The sequence below is a fragment of the Podarcis melisellensis genome (assembly GCF_964234715.1).
Source record: "Podarcis melisellensis genome assembly, chromosome: 7".
Lineage (NCBI taxonomy): Eukaryota > Metazoa > Chordata > Lepidosauria > Squamata > Lacertidae > Podarcis > Podarcis melisellensis.
Window position 1 is genome coordinate 40,283,263 of NC_138539.1, and position 16,196 is coordinate 40,299,458.

Genomic DNA, 16,196 nt, shown 5'->3' on the forward strand with positions numbered 1-16,196 from the left:
AAAGCAAATTCTTTTTTTCTGTTGCAAGTTGACAATCTATTTCAGCAGGAACAGAATATATCCATTTATCTATCAAAACAATTGTTTTGTATTTGAAGCTCAGAGGAGCTGAAGCTGTGTACATCTTTTGCATATTTTCGATGCAGAATTAAATAAACACAACTAGGCAGACCTATGCATGTTTTACCAACAAGATTAATGTCCCTGCATTGTCTCCATTATATGCTGTTTTCCTTAACATTTCCTTTAAAAAACAATTATTATACATAATTGACTAATACTGCTATATTACCACCAGCTGGTAGTCCAGAATAGGCTCCAGTCTTTCCCTTCGTCTCCTCCTTGTGGTTATATTTATTACAACGTACAAAAGCTTACTTCCCCAGCTGGTGGCAAAATGCGGTTCGTTTGCCGCAGGAAGATAGCTGGGCTAGCTGCTGTGCACCTGGAATTGTAATCTGAGTGTCCAGGCTCTAATACGTAAATCAGGGGCAGCTAATGCTTTTTGGGCTGGGAATAATATTCACCCTTGACCCATTCCCTGGGGGCTGCATACCAGTTATGTGGCTACTTGCACACAGCATCCCCTTCAGATGCCCCATGCACATCAGCTGAGGGGGGTGTTGTCTCTGTGCTCATCAAATGATCTAATTCTGATGACCAGGGAGGAAGTAATTTGCAGGACACTTGCCCACTTCCCACAATGGGGGTGGTGATCTTTTGGGACCAGGTCAGGTTCCAAACTGGGGGTTAACGCACCTGCTAGTATTGTATTGAACCTCTACATTTTGTCATTTGAATGGTTGCCATTTAAGCACATTGCTATTATTATGCTTGCTCACTGTCAGGAACCCGACAGGATGTGTCGTGTGTTTTTAAAGATACCATGCACCTAGGTTGTTGTCCATCTATATATGACCTTCTTCCACACTCATCATGGCTCTCAATATACCGTATTTTTTGCTCTATAAGACTCACTTTTTCCCTCCTAAAAAGTAAGGGGAAATGTGTGTGCTTATGGAGCGAATGCAGGCTGCGCAGCTATCCCAGAAGCCAGAACCGTAAAAGGGATTGCTGCTTTCACTGTGCAGCGATCCCTCTTGCTGTTCTGGCTTCTGAGATTCAGAATTTTTTTTTTCTTGTTTTCCTCCTCGAAAAACTAGGTGCGTCTTGTGGTCTGGTGCGTCTTATAGAGCGAAAAATACGGTATATTTCGGCTTTTCTATGGAGTGAACATACAGGCAAGGACACGTTCTACAACTACATTAAGAAATGCATGCCTGTAGACTATGGCCAGCATATGCATGAATAGGACTTCCTAAATTAATAGGGTTCCTGTTTGTGTCAAGCCTTATTTAGATGCATGTTGCTGATGTACTTTAAAGCTTCTATGGCAGCAGGCAGAGCATGTACCAGCTTAATGCTTTCAAAGCTTTTCTTACTTAGGTACAATGGAAACTTCTTCCAGTGTTTCTCTTGCAGCCATGGCACTCCAGCTAAAGGGAGATTTCATAACTGGAATGATGATTAAATTTGTAGCCTACTTGTGCCTCTAAAATATGGTTTTGGTTAGTTATCTTTTGTTTTCTCTGAAAAATGATTAATATTAAATCATGTGCTGTACATGAGTTTTCTATTTTTAAAAAGCTATAAACAGTATTTTTAAAAGGGTGTGCAACTAGTAATATGCAACATATGAAAATCAGTCACACAAAACTTTGTTGATATAATGCTAATGCATAAGTAAGAAAACATGTCAAGGGATAGATTTAGGGTAACATAAATAATTAGTCAGACTTCTGAAGCCCCAGATCACCAGGTGATACTCCTGTACATTATTGCAAGTTAAATTCAAGTAAGCATAAACAGGATTACAGCTTTATTGTCAAGAACAAAAGTTTAGAAAGCTCAGGTTTTGTCCAATTTCATTTATTGCTATGTTGGAAGGTTCTTTGATTCAGTGAAATCTTCTGCTAGTACAACAAAAAGAAGGCATTTTTCTGACAATACAGTGGTACCTCGGTTTAAGAACAGTTCTGTTTACGAACGATTCGGTTTATGAACTATGCAAAACCGAAAGTAGTGTCCCAGTTTGCGAACTTTACCTTGGTCTAAGAATGGAATCCGAACGGTGGAAGGGCACCAGCAGCAGGAACCTCATTAGGGAAAACGCGCCTCGGTTTAAGAATGGATTGTTCATAAACCGAGGTACCACTGTACTCCCCTTACCATGCTGTTCCAAATGGTCCTCCATCCCTCTGAAACAGATTTTGATAGGCTTCAAATGGGAGAGGGAATTGGCAAAATTTGCCTTTCTTGTTGAAGAGAGCCTCCACAGAATCAAAGAGCCCAATGCCTTCAGCCCCTCATTAAGAAAGAGCCCAATGCCTTCAGCCCCTCATTAAGAAATGTCAACCAATGTTGTGAGGTGCTGAGAAACCAAGCTTTCAGACCATGGTTAGGGCTGTTGCTTCATCGCAAGAGCTGCTTGCTGCTATATGCAAAACAGAATAAGCTTATGAAGCTTAGGTGTTGACAAGATGAAAAATGGGAGCAGAGAAGGAGCTCTAATCCATGGTTACCTTCTGTATATGTCTGGAAACGGAAACCACGTGTGAGTTTTTAAGTACAGTGGTACCTCGGGTTACATATGCTTCATGTTGCATACGCTTCAGGTTACAGACTCCGCTAACTCGGAAATAGTGCTTCAGGTTAAGAACTTTGCTTCAGGATGAGAACAGAAATCGGGCTCCGGCGGTGCGGCAGCAGCAGGAGGCCCCATTAGCTAAAGTGGTGCTTCAGGTTAAGAACAGTTTCAGGTTAAGTATGGACCTCCGGAATGAATTAAGTACTTAACCCGAGGTACCACTGTACTGATTAGCAAAAATCATGGCTTAGTATGATTTAATCTGAATTAAGCCTTACTGTTTTCTATATCAGAGACAGTGAATTATACACAAAGTATCAACTGACCAGGTTCAGCATAACAAACTTTTCAAATTTTCGAAATGCACAATGAAGTAGAATAAGTAATCTGCATTTTATTACAAACAAAATCTTCACAAGCATTGTCTAATATGCAGAAATAGTGCTATAGGAGACATTCATATGAACCTGAATTCAAAAATTGTAACAATAAGTTTTTATAGTTTGAAATTTTATGTATAGAGCTTACTCTTTAAAAGATGCTGAGAAAAAATGTGCTAAAATTAACTGTGCTGAAAGAATTAACATTCCTTAATAAGCAAAATCTTAACAGTAATTTTCCATGCTGATAGTGATGACCTCCTGGTCCAATTCCAGTCTAACAAGTATGATGTAAGCATATTGTATTAAAGCAAAGTTACACCAAGAAGTTAGTTTTACAGTTCCATTCCTGTAAAGGGTGTATTTAGAGAAGTCTAACAGTCTTCCCAGTCACAGTCAAGAAGTCGTCATCAGCCAATGCATGCAGTGCTTCTTCAAACATTTCTTTAGTGACAGCCTTAAAAGAAAAAAGTAAATACTGACATTAAGATACAAATACTATGTACAACAACCCAGATTGTAGGGATTGTATTAATTTTGCACACCTTGAAGCCATTATATTTCAACAATGAAATAAGAAATAAAATATTAAGTTCCAGTGTGAATCTAAAATCTATTAGTGGTTTTCAAACTGTGCTTGTGCATCCAGGAGTTTCTTAGGAGCTTATTAAGGGGCTCTCAGGGAGATGATGAGTAAAAGCAGCGAAACATCCTGGAAAGACAGATTTTCTGTCACTACTGAGCCCCATCTGCAACATGCAGCTGAAGGGGAAACACTGAAGATGCTTTTGCCACATCCTCAGTTCATGCATGGCAACTGTGAGGCCTAATTGCTCATCAGTGCCATGCATGAACCAAGCATGAGCCCTCGATTTTTCAAGATTTTTAACAGTCAGTAACAACAAATCTAAATAAACGATTATGACAAAATGTGGAAAACATCACCCCTTTAGGTGGTAGACAACCCTGAGGAAGAAAAGTACAGTAGGCCAATGACCATGGTTTACTTTCAAATACCTTTAGGATTATTGCAAATCCAGTCCAGTTTTGAGTCAGATCAGTACGAAGATAATGGGGAAAATAAGAGGTGGAAGGGAAGATTGTGCCTGTACGAAGTGCCATGTAAGTAACTCTTTTAGAGGCTCAGGCTTGAGTGCAATAAGGCAGTGCTGCAACGACTAAAGAGCCTTCATCTTGTTCAATCCTGAAACTTCATCAATACACTTCCCTGCCTAATCACAACAAACAAAATTATACCTAATGAACAACTCATGGTACAGCGTTTGAAAACCCAGAGGAGGAATTCAGGGTGGGGAAGGAGACATTCCTTAGATATTTTGCACTTGTGAAAGTGAATAGAACAAACACAGCATGCAAGCCTTACAATAAACTTACTGTTTCAGATTGCGCACGGAGATCCTCAAAGAGCTGTTGATATCTTAGAGCTGGTGTTTTACCCTTAGACTGAATAACCTTCTTCAAAGCCTGAGCCAGTTCTTCTTTGCGTTTACGGGCAGTGGCACTCATCCCTTTAAAAAGAAACAAACAGAAAGAGTCACAATGTTTTCCCCACAATATAAGAAATCATTTGAATGACCTCTTTAAAAGAAGTCTTCCAAGGCTACAAATCAGATTCCCGCCCCCCCCCCATAGATTGTATCAGCAAGTTTCAGGCTGATCATGCTGCAGCATTATTCAAGCCAGAAATTAATGAGATTGATTCGTTTTTAGCTATAGACCTGTGGTAAGAATAGATATGTCCACAATTCCAGTCCTTGGATCTGTAGCGGACTGTTTCAGAGCTTCACGGTGGAGACGCTTTGCTTCTTCAACATCCACTGTCTCTACTTTCTTAGAAAATCGTACTTTAGCATGCGCTTCCGCCAGACGAATCAAAGATTCCAGCTGCCGAGGATATGCAGAAACCATTCCTCTACCACTTCCAATCTTCCTCATATCCACATATGCCTAGCATGAGGAGAAAATGAAAAGTACACTGTAAATATGTTTTCAAGGATTGTTAAATCTAAGAATGTTAATTAGGCAGGCAGATATGTGCAGCCATCACTGAGGGCATTTTGAGAAGTGAACGTTTTTTTAAAAATCCAACCACTATTTGGGTTAAATGTTGGAACTTTTTTTTTTAAAGTAGTCATATTTTTAGTTTTAACCTGTACTTACTTCAATGAGAGCTTGACTTGCTTCTTCGCTTAGTCTTGGGTTAACATAACTACGAGCATAAGCAATATAATCCCTTAAAACTGCCATATCCATGTGCTCTTCTTCCACCTGCTCTTCAGTTTGGTAGTATAATGCAACCAAGTGATGAGCCAAACGTCTGTCATATGCTTCATCTCGAGGGTCCAGCATTAGGAAAATGAGATCAAACCTATGTATAATAACAATAATAACAACAACAATAAGGCTGCTGCTACATGAACAATTGCTGCACCATTGAAACTGTTGCCTCATGGATATAATTAAGTTGTCAGAAACTGACACTGTTGTTAATAGCAGTCATAGATGGTGGTATATTCAGGCTCTGACACAACTGTCATTTCTGGAAAGCAAACTATGTTTTCTATTAAGTCTCTGCCCCACAATCTGTAAATTAATCGCACGGAACCCTGCTCATTCTGTGGACCAAGGGAAAAACCTCAGGTTGTCAGCTAACACTGGTAGCCTACATAGGCTTCCATGAATACATACACAAAGAGGCATCAGTAGATTTCAATGCCAATTCAATAATAATAATAATAAAGTCTTGCACTGCAGCACACAAAAAGCTTTAAATATTTATGAGGCAGTGAAAAAGGTTCTGATATTTGTGTTCCAAAACCCACACAATATGGAAGTTGGCAGCTTCATAGTAAGTTTCCAAATAGGACTGTTTCAGGCACAGCTAACATACAGCAATAAAATGTCTCAAGGGATACCTAGATAGCAGTGTATGGGGAAGCTGGATGTTTTCGATAGTTGTTTTCTTTGGATTCCACTGGGATTCTATTGGATTCGCAGCAGCCAGAATAGAGGTACGAGCATTCAGTTGGCAAATAATTCCAGCCTGTCAGGAAGTAAAGATTTGAGATTCATTTACAACTCTAGTAGTGGGAAAGCTGAGCATCCATTTACGTGCAGGCTGTAGTCATGAGTGCAAATATTACACTGTGTTGTGAGATTCGATCCCTTTATGAGATTTTTCTGAACCTCACTAAGCCTGTTATAGCTCTCTCTCTCTCTCTGTGCATATGTGGTGCCATTTTGGCTACATAAACATAAGCGTTCACATATAAACATGAAATACAATTATGCAAATGCCAATATCAGAATGTCCCATAGATCAAAAGAAAAGGATTTATTTGGGGAAAAGTCTTTACCTTGGCAATTGACAATGTTTGTTGTTCCATGACTTCATGAAGCATCGACCTTGTACTTTCGTTCATTTTATCAAACTCATCAATACAGCAAATGCCATTGTCACTGAGGACCAAGGCTCCAGTCTGCAGAACCAGCTGTTTTGTTTCGGGGTCCTTCATCACATAAGCCGTAAGGCCAACCGCACTGGAGCCTTTCCCAGATGTATACTGGCCTCTTGGAACCAGGTTATAGACATACTGAAGCAACTGGGACTTGCTGGTACCAGGATCTCCACAAAGGAGAATGTTGATCTCAGCACGAAAATTGCCTCGGCCGGTGTGGCTGAAATCTTTCCTTGATCCTCCAAACAGCTGAAGAAGAATGCCCTGCAAAAGGAGGAGTTTGAAGGATCACAGCTGCTTTTTTTAAAAAAAGGGAAATCCAATTTGTGAATATACTGTATGCACAGGCATGATTCAAGGACTACTCACGAGGAACTGGGTGCCTTTTAGGTAACACCACTGCTATGTGGAAGCAGCATTTCTGTCCGTGTTAGAAACTGAGATGTGAAAGCCAAGAGCTAAATGGCACCTTAAACTTTGGTTATGGGCGCAACAACAGAATGTCTAGGCTTTTTCTTTATAACAAGAATGCAAAGCTGAAAATGAATGAACTGCAGCTAAAATATTATGTTCATTTTTCACATGGTCTTGTCCTTCCCCTGCCCATCCCCCTAATATTCTAAAGAGGGTCTCCTCTCCAGTCTTCAGAGAGTAGCTGGAAGTGGGGAGGCAGAAAAAAGTCCCCCTTTCCTTCCACTCTGCAGTTTTAATCTGAAATCTCAGGCGCAGTACTGTGGCCAGAGCTCAGAAACTGCTTGCGCTAATGAAATTCCCTGTCACAAAAATGCAGCTAGAACAATGGGAGTTTTGAACACTGATTTCTGTGAGATGTTAGATACATGTCTATATGATGCAGCCACACAGGTGAACATGGCATGGATCTCTTGCTCAAAATTGACAAAGCTTCACAGAAGCTCCCACAAAGCTGCAGACAAACACACATGTGCAGAAGAACCAGTCCAGATTTTCAGACCTAGCAAACTAAAATCTTCTTTTTCCAATCAACACTGAAACACACTACAAATTGTAATTAATCTTCACAATGCAAGAAATCTTGTTCTTTTTAGTCAATTGCTCATTTCTGACCTGACAGCAAGATAGGCACAAGAGTTAAGGGATTATTCAAAGTATTACCCCGTTCTGCTTTAAAATTACCTTGTTCTACATTAGCTGCTTCAATTCATTTTTATTTAGCCACCAATTAAGTTTTCAATTGGCAGTATAAAAAATAAGGATGTGTGCTTTATGGCAGGTGGGACAATATTACTATCTTTCTTTAGAAATTATTCCTCTATCCAACTAAGTTATATCAGTGTAGAAATTAATGAACTGAAATTAATGGGCGAAAGTTAGTCATATCCATTAGCTTAATCTTAGTTGTGAAAAACGGTGATGTCTATATAATTAAAGTATTTGTTTGCATCTATTTCACATATACCCACTGTGTATTCTAAACGGTGTGCTAAAATATACCAGCTTTAAGTACTTTATGAACTCAAAATAAGAGTCATATTTTCAGAATAAATTACTTTTATGTATTAGTACATATAATATATACCAAGATAGGTATGCAAAGTTTGATGTATTTAGTCAGTAAGGCAAATGTGTGATTTTAAGTATTCCTTACCTTTTTAATATCTTCATGCTCATAAATACTTGGGGCAAGTGCAGAGGAAAGCCTGTCATAAATATCGGGTTTCCTCGAAAGCTCTTGAAGCATTGTCTCACGCTCCTCTGTAAACATTTTCTGTTCAGTTCCTTCTTCAGTGCCATGCAAGCGTTTTGAATCAGTTTTGCAATAATGAATAACATCAATATGGGTCTTATAGACAGATCTCACACTGCTCATTCTTGGAATGACACGAACAGGGACTGCTCTGTAGATACCTGAACAAACATAAAGCCATTATTAGATCTCGCAGATTAAAAGGCAACATCCATCTCTTCCCCGTCTTCCCCAAGATACTAACCAGACAAGTTTAGATTTTGGCAGGCTGTGCAGCCCTCGTTAAAAGTTACCCAGTGCTAGATCGTATCATTTAACCCTGAACACATGCAAGCCCAATGTAACTCATAATACCTGGCGTGTAATTTATAGGACTTTAAAATTGAAAAGCTCAGCACAATATTTATATGTACATTAATGCCGCTCTAGACTCCTTAGGGAGGAACGCCAGAATATAAATGGAAATAACCATAACATTAATGTTGATAGCTTGACAAGCAGAGCCAATGCTGCACGTTCTTCCAACTATGCCTGTATCAGTAGCTGTCACAAAAAAGTGTAGAAGCTGCTACAGAAAAATAAAACAGGAAATTCCTCCATACATCCACAATTTCACTGCTTTCTCTCATCTTACTATTTTATCTATAGGAGCCAGTATTCTACACTAGGCTTATTTTTATTTAAAGACAAGAACCAATGCCAAAACATTTCTCTTACCTGTAACATTAACTCTGTCACCTGGCTGAACCTTATCCACTAGATCATTGTGAGCAAAGAGGACAATAGTATATGGTGTCTGACCAGCTGGCATGTCATCTGGAGACTCCTGCAGCTTGATCTGGTAAAAGAACAATCCTTAGTTAAAGTGCAACAATATTTTTAATCATACCAACTGTCTGTTGGAAATACTAGACATAAACTTTCCTAACTATGTATTTGTTCAGGCAATTGATGAGACAAAAACCAGTAAACTATATTGTTTGTCGAAACTATATGTCTCTTTAGAGAAGGGGTTGGCAACCTAAGGCCCTTGGCCCGGTAGTGGCCCACAGGGGTTTATCCGGCCCATGGAGATCCCTGCCGCCGCCCCACTCTTACTGGCACGGCGCAGCGTGGTGACTGCCTGCCGAGTTAATGGCGTCTGTGCGCATGCGCTCCTCCGACCTGGATGTGTGCCAGAAATAGTGAGTGCGCATGTATGCGGGACAGAGAAGCGCCCGTACGCATGTGCACACACTATTTCAGGCACACATCTGGGTCGGAGGAGCACTGGAAATAGCATGTGCGCAAGCACACTCCTCCAACCCGGAAGAGAGCATGTGCGCACAAGCTCCAGCCCATCCTCCGATGGACGGAGCATGGACCGGCCCATCGTTTGGTAAGCTTGCTGACCCTTGCTTTAGAGGATGTACCAGAGCACTGTCTAGTTGAGGCATGCAACTGTGCTTCCTTGGTCTGCGAAAGTAGCAACTGCCCAAAGGAACTTGTTGAATGGTAGACACAACTGTTTGCCCACCTTCCTTTCTGCTAGATTAAAAGAACCAGAGCATCTCAGTCTTTCTCTCAGGACTCTTCTAGCAACACTGTACCTCCCCTCTAAGTAGGAAGATGTGGTCCAGTTTCCCAAAGATTAGGGTAGTTAGGTTACAGGTGTGCCCTGCTCCAACATATTGAGACTAGTCTAATGGATTTTTGGGGTGCATTTGATGAGGTGTCCACAGGGGGTGAATTTAAAGCTATCATACTCTTTGAGTCATAGTAGTCTTTCCAACAAGTGACTCCTATCTCACCCTCTCTACTACCGTAGATTCTGGTGTATTAGGCGACTGGGCGTATTAGATGACTCCCTAAATTGGCAGCTGCCAATTTGGGGGTTCGTCTTATAAGCCCAGTCACCTAATACGCTGGGCAGCTCCGCGCCGGGAGAAAACCGCGCGGCGTGGAGCCCGCCACCCGCAGCTTCCGAAGCAGCAGTGGGTGGGCTCCATACCCAGCGTATAAGATGACCCCCGACTTTTTAATCTCTTTTCCGAGGTTAAAATGTCGTCCTATACAGCAGAATCTACGGTATTATGGTGGAGCCAACACTTTTATACACATCTGTCAATAGGCTGCCACAATATTCTTTGTGGTTTTTGCTGCTGCTCCTTTTTAACATTTAGGTTCATCTCTCTGAATCTGGAGAAACAAACAGAGCTAAGCCATTTCTCAAATGGAGAACCAACCTTTGTTACTGGTGTGGATATAGCTACATGTGAATAATTAACATGTATCAACTCCCACAAGGAGTTGAAACAAGGTGGCAGAAATTAGCCTTGAGAAATGAATCCAGCAACTGATGGCAGACAATTTTTAAAAAGCACTATCTGTAACAGCGATAGCAACATACTGTAATACACTAGATTCATTAGGAAAATCCGTCCTGTAAAATTAACTTCTTATGTAACCATGCATTAATAGAAGGGGTTTAATATGCATGCAGCCTGAGGAAGTGTGATGGGGAACTGCAAATTTTCTAGTTGTCTAGAAACAAAAACCATAGGAACTCTTTTAATATTGTTGCAAAATATGCATGTAACCATTTATTGCAGAAAATTTAACACATCAGAACGTTTCAACCTAATAATTTAATAAAAGAACATACCATCTGTTTATCCGAGAACATTGAGCGGTTGTGAACCAATGCCATACTATGCGTGGTGTTACAGTTCTTGCATGCTGATGGTTCGGCAATCCTACCACGATCAATTTCTACTCTTGCTGTGAAAGCACACACCTGGCACTTGAAGAAAGCTTCTTGCATTTCTGGAATTAACTGGGAGCTCCTGATTACCATGCCACTTATAGTGATAAGCTGGTCAATGTCTAATATTAAAAGAGAAGAAGAAAAACCAAATAAATGTTTTATCAATATACCGTATTTTTCGCTCTAGTTTTTAGAGGGGGAATGCAAGAAAAAAAATATTCTTTAAAGGGAGCACTGAGCAGAGCTTCCCTCCTGCATTTGCTCCATAAGAGACACACACATTTCCCTTTACTTTTTAGGAGGGAAAAAGTGCGTCTTATGGAGCGAAAAATACGGTAACTAAGAAATGCATAAATCGTTAAAGAGCTATTAGCATAAAATGGCTACCTGGCATCACATAAGTCAACAATTCTAAAGAGCAAAAAAAAGTGTGATATGCATTATGGAATTACATGTTTATGTGAGGAATGCAAGTTCTTCCATTTCAGTCATTTGCTAGTAAATTAGGGTGGGCTGAGATGCATTTACTAGTTCTTGATTTTTTTCTGAAGCAGACGGAGGTCTTGACCAGTATAAGACCACACAATATTGGGACTCAGGTGCAGTGCGACTCAAAGACGACCATCCTTCTAGCATTTATTTGCCCAAGACCAAGCAGCTTATGTAACAGTCAGATAACTTATTAAAGATGCTGTACCTAAAGCACCTTACCTTCTGGGTTCAGGCTCCTCATGCTTCTGGTTTTTACAGCATTATATGGTCTCACTTGAATTTGATGCTCCAATACTGAATCAGGGTAGCGGTCAAAGAAAATTTCGTTAGCAGCCATATCAAATGTTGGAATAACTTCCTGTACAAAGGAGACAAATATAAACTGTAAGTATACATCAATACTTGCTTCCACACCTGCACAAAACTTTATGAAAACAAAGGGTGGAATCTAACACAGCACTAAGGCAATTGTTCCAGGATTTCTGCTTGTGCAATGGAATTTTCTCCTCTTCTTCTCCTCCTGTGTGCCCCCTAAATCTGTCCTAGGGGTTTCACTAACCCTCTGGGGCAGATTTGTGGAGGTCATGAATAGGTGGAAGACAGTGAGTGAAGTCCTGTTGCACAAGTATAAGTCCTTACACTGACAGAACTCATTAGCAGAATACAGCCCAGACTTTCTAAGCCTATTGACTGCTAAATAACAACAGCACTGGCTTTACTAATGATTACAGTGTTTTTAATGTCTGTTAAGAATAGAAGCTTGTGTCCAAGGCCAGGGTCTTCTTTTTGTGTTGTGCCAAACTGTTGTCATTTTTTAAACATATAGATGCTTGAATCCAAAGAACAAAACAATTAGGTTTACCTATCCAAGAAAGCTTTGAATTTGTTTTTAAAACAGTAACACTTCATGTTGCATAGCTAATTTCTTTCAAAATAAGGAGAGTTACTTATTAGAATTGTGAACCAAGCAATTTTATATGACAGCAATATTCAAATTTCCTTAGATCCTAATACCATTCTGCAGATGTGAAGTAACTAAATTAACTAATACAGCATTAGGGACACTGAACTTTAACTTTTGGCTCTCACAGTTCTTGCACTGAAGAGCCTATTGAAAACATTTGCCTTACCTGAGGATAGCACATCAGTTGTCTGTAAAGATTTTCATCAAATGTTTTCAGATGGTCACAGTTTACATTCAGAAATGGTTCCCCAATCAAGCTTATCTGGAAGATATTTAGTCACACATTAATAAATAAGCATTTAAATCTAAAAATGCAAGCCAGGTTTAAACAATACTGCCATACCATACCTCTTCCAGTCGCTGCAGATACAGAGGCTCATTAAGGTCCAAGCCAATATTTTCTTCTTCTTTGGCTGTTGGATCAATAAAACGCTGAAGAAATCTCTGAATGTTAAAAGAACAAGACAAGAATACAATTTCAGTCTCCATCAGAACTGTGGCAGGCATAAATAAAATGCTATTAATTTTCATGCACAAGTTATTATTATTATTATTGCTCCAGACCTCATCATCTCACACGAAACATTTTAAAACAAACAAATATATACAAGTGTGTAAACCACTGTACACTCACCTGAAATTTTTCTTTGCATGAGGCCACATTGACATCTGTTCCCCATATCACTAGCTTTTGTCCAAGAGACTGTTCACTAGCCACTGCGTCTTCTGCTGTAGGCTAAGTAAAAGAGTAACCTATCAATATTACATTTAAGGCCACAATCTATGCTTGGTTATCAGATAAAAAGTTCTACTGAATTCAATGAGTGAAACTTTCTTTGAGAAAATATACAGATGACTGAAATGTCACTTGCAAAATCTGAAATACCTACCACATCAGAATGCAGATCTACTTGCCTAGCCTTCCGGACAGAGCCAAGATCAGGCCTCTGTCGCACTGGAGTTCCTCGCACACCACTCCTTGGGGTTCCTTCTATTCTAGAACTGGGTGTGCCATAGGTAAGTGGTGAACTAATGTCAAAGTCCATTGGAACTGTATCAAATAAAATGTGATTATTGTTTTAGAAATATAAATGTTAATGCATTTGTGACAGAAGCTTGCCCTTTTGTTTTCCCCAGCAGACAAGTGTTTACAGAATTACACAAAGCAGCTTTAAAACTAGTATACTGCCATACCTGACACATTTGCTCCCAAAGTGGATGAATCTCATCCAACTCAACAAGACTATTTGTTAAGTGTTAATAAAATTACCTGGGTAGCTTGAACATTGCTAGAAGTGGGAAGAAACATCTCAAGTGATCTCTTGAAATTAAATGTAAAAATACTACAGGATAATTTTTGGGGAGATACTGAACTGCAATATTATTTCAAGTCTGTGAGGCATCAGATATACCAAATGACAAATTATCACAATCTGTCCACAGAGGCTTAATAATACTGTCATCTGAATCTACTCCAAGTCTGGTAACACATGGGCCAATGTTGTGACCTCCAGATACTTTGGACTCTACCTCCCATCAATGCTAGCCAGCATAGGCAATCACAGATGGGAGTTGTAGTCCACAACATCTGGAGGGCACCACATTGGGAATTTCTGCACTGGCTGATCAGCAGCATTGTAGACACTGTGTCTACAATTTACATACAATATTGATAAGATAAAAATGAGCAGTTTGATACTATTGCCAACTGCCCAATCCAAAGTCAAAGATACCTGAATTTTGGAATTGTGGTGGACTGGAAAACAGAGCATCTTGAACATTTGGGCTTTGTGAGTCAATTGGTGGAGAAGTGGGCATTGGTTGTAAGTCTCCTGTAGAGTCTTCTGTGTGACGTCGTTGCGAAGGCGGAGACTGTACATCTTCAGAAAGAGCTGTAACAAAGTGAAAGTTTGAACTTTTGCCTACGCTGTTGTACGTATCTCACTTTTCAAACTAATAAGCAACAGATTCCCTTTCCCCGCCCTCAAAACAAAAACAATGCACATGTTCAGATTCAATCTTGATTATCTTCACTATCACAACAGGGTCTTGGATTAAGTCCTTGTTCAAACACTCATTTGGCACCAGCTAGTGTCACACAGCTGCTCAAAACTGCACAAGGAAATTAAGAAAAGATGGGGCAATGAACAACAGGTCGTTCCAGGCGTTACAACATTTCAAGCAGCAAACACACAACTTGAAGATGTCACACAAGTGCATAGCAGTAGTGTGGAACCACTACACTTTTAAATGTTTTGGACTATAATTCCCATCTTCCCCAACAACTGGCCAGGCCAGAGTCCAATTGGGAGATGGAGTACAACAGTGCAGGAAGTGCCACAAGACTCCCATCCCTATGTGCAGGTCTCTTAGAAACAAAAATAAAAAACAGCGTACAGGCACCTGGGAGACCCGCATCATTGCCTTATTCTTCTCTACGCAGAAGCTGGTTGCACTGGATTTAACAAGGCTTATTCCTAGGCAAGCGTATAATGTGCTGTCACCGGAATCTACCTTCTCCAGACGAGCGTGCATCAGGCGTCTTACACAATCGTTGCGAGAAGCACTGGTGTAACACGGGCTCCCCCCCCCCCCCGGTGCAGCATCCTAACCAAGAGCATGTGAAGCTGTCCTATGGAGCCCTTTGTAAGATCTAGGAAGAGGAGAGGCGCGCACACGCAACCTCGAATGAATCACAACGCCGGGCAAACATTATTGGTTATTGTACTTTAGTGTTTTGTTGGAAGCCGCCCCGAGTGGCTGGGGAAACCCAGCCAGATGGGCGGGGTATAAATAATAAATTATTGCTGCTATCATCATCATCATCATCATCATCATCTCCACCACCAAAGGGAACCTGAAAAGTGCAGAAGCCCAGGGGCAGGCGCGGCGGCAAGGTGTCGAGTGACTTACGCGTAGCGGGATTGGCGCCGCCATCGGTTGGGGCAGTTCCGCCTCTGCGGCGCTTACTGCCGCGGCGGCTCGGGGTGGACGCCGGTGAGGACATAGCTCAGCGCAATCCTCCTCAGGGCAGGAAGGGCGGCGGGACAAGGAAGCAGCAAAGCCCTGCGAGCGCGCGCAAGACGAAGGCGACCGCGGCAGCTTCTCTGGGCGCGAGACACAACAGAGGAGGGCAGAGGAGGGAAGGAAATTCCGCGCCAAAAGGATCACGTGACCTCGAGTCTTCGCGGGCTTTCGCCGCCAATGGGAAGTGGGAAACTCCAACCCTGCACGGGGGGGGAAAGGGTGAACAAGTGCCGCTGCTTGTACGTTTTCTGCCGAGAGCTTGAACTGAGAGGTGCGGGTGATGATGGAGGAGGAGGAGGAGAAGCTTGTCAAACTGACGTAGCTGACGAAAACTACACGAAGCTTTCCAAACGCGTTTTTCTTCAACGTCGAGGCCCCGTTCCAGAATGGTATCGCTCACGCTTGACAGGCTTCCTCGGCCATTCGGACGGGGATCTATGGCGAGAGGGGCGGGGGTTAACTCTGCGTTCCCCGGATTGGTGCTTGCAGGGCAAGCGGCACAACGCTGTTTAAAAGCCGGGAACGCCCTCTCCCCCCTCCCCGGTATCCTGGAGGCAATGATGGTTTCGCCCAACATTTGGCGGCCTCGTTCCTCCCCCCCCCCCGCACCTCCTGCAGCCAATCGCGTCGCCTTTTCTGCCCTACGAAATAACTGGTTCCTGCCACGGAAGTTTCCTCTCTCCCCCCCCCTTCCCGTCGGAGGCGTTGGTTCTGCCCGCTCTCCTCTCTAGTCCC

At 41.5% G+C, this 16,196-nt stretch overlaps 1 protein-coding gene across 1 annotated transcript; it reads right to left on the bottom strand.

Annotated features, from left to right (window-relative positions):
- Positions 1–3,021: 3,021 nt before the first annotated feature.
- Positions 3,022–15,542, bottom strand: MCM4 (minichromosome maintenance complex component 4). Its single transcript, XM_081919541.1, has 16 exons — positions 15,348–15,542; positions 14,168–14,326; positions 13,325–13,485; positions 13,069–13,170; positions 12,783–12,878; positions 12,601–12,696; positions 11,690–11,828; positions 10,877–11,097; positions 8,950–9,070; positions 8,134–8,393; positions 6,405–6,770; positions 5,964–6,091; positions 5,209–5,416; positions 4,767–4,995; positions 4,423–4,556; positions 3,022–3,484 (listed from the first exon to the last, which is right to left on the bottom strand). Exons 1-16 carry the CDS (start codon positions 15,439–15,441, stop codon positions 3,392–3,394), a joined length of 2,607 nt encoding a protein of 868 aa, XP_081775667.1. The 5' UTR covers positions 15,442–15,542; the 3' UTR covers positions 3,022–3,391.
- Positions 15,543–16,196: the final 654 nt, after the last annotated feature.

What these genes read in the sequence shown, in the direction of transcription:
- MCM4 (XM_081919541.1), bottom strand. Translation starts at nt 15,441, where the DNA reads ATGTCCTCACCGGCGTCCACCCCGAGCCGCCGCGGCAGTAAGCGCCGC. An exon ending in GAGGAGCCTGAACCCAGAAG is followed by an intron (nt 11,098 to 11,689) that starts GTAAGGTGCTTT and finishes TTTTAATATTAG; the next exon opens with ACATTGACCAGCTTATCACT. An exon ending in AAACATTGTCAATTGCCAAG is followed by an intron (nt 6,092 to 6,404) that starts GTAAAGACTTTT and finishes ACTTCCTGACAG; the next exon opens with GCTGGAATTATTTGCCAACT.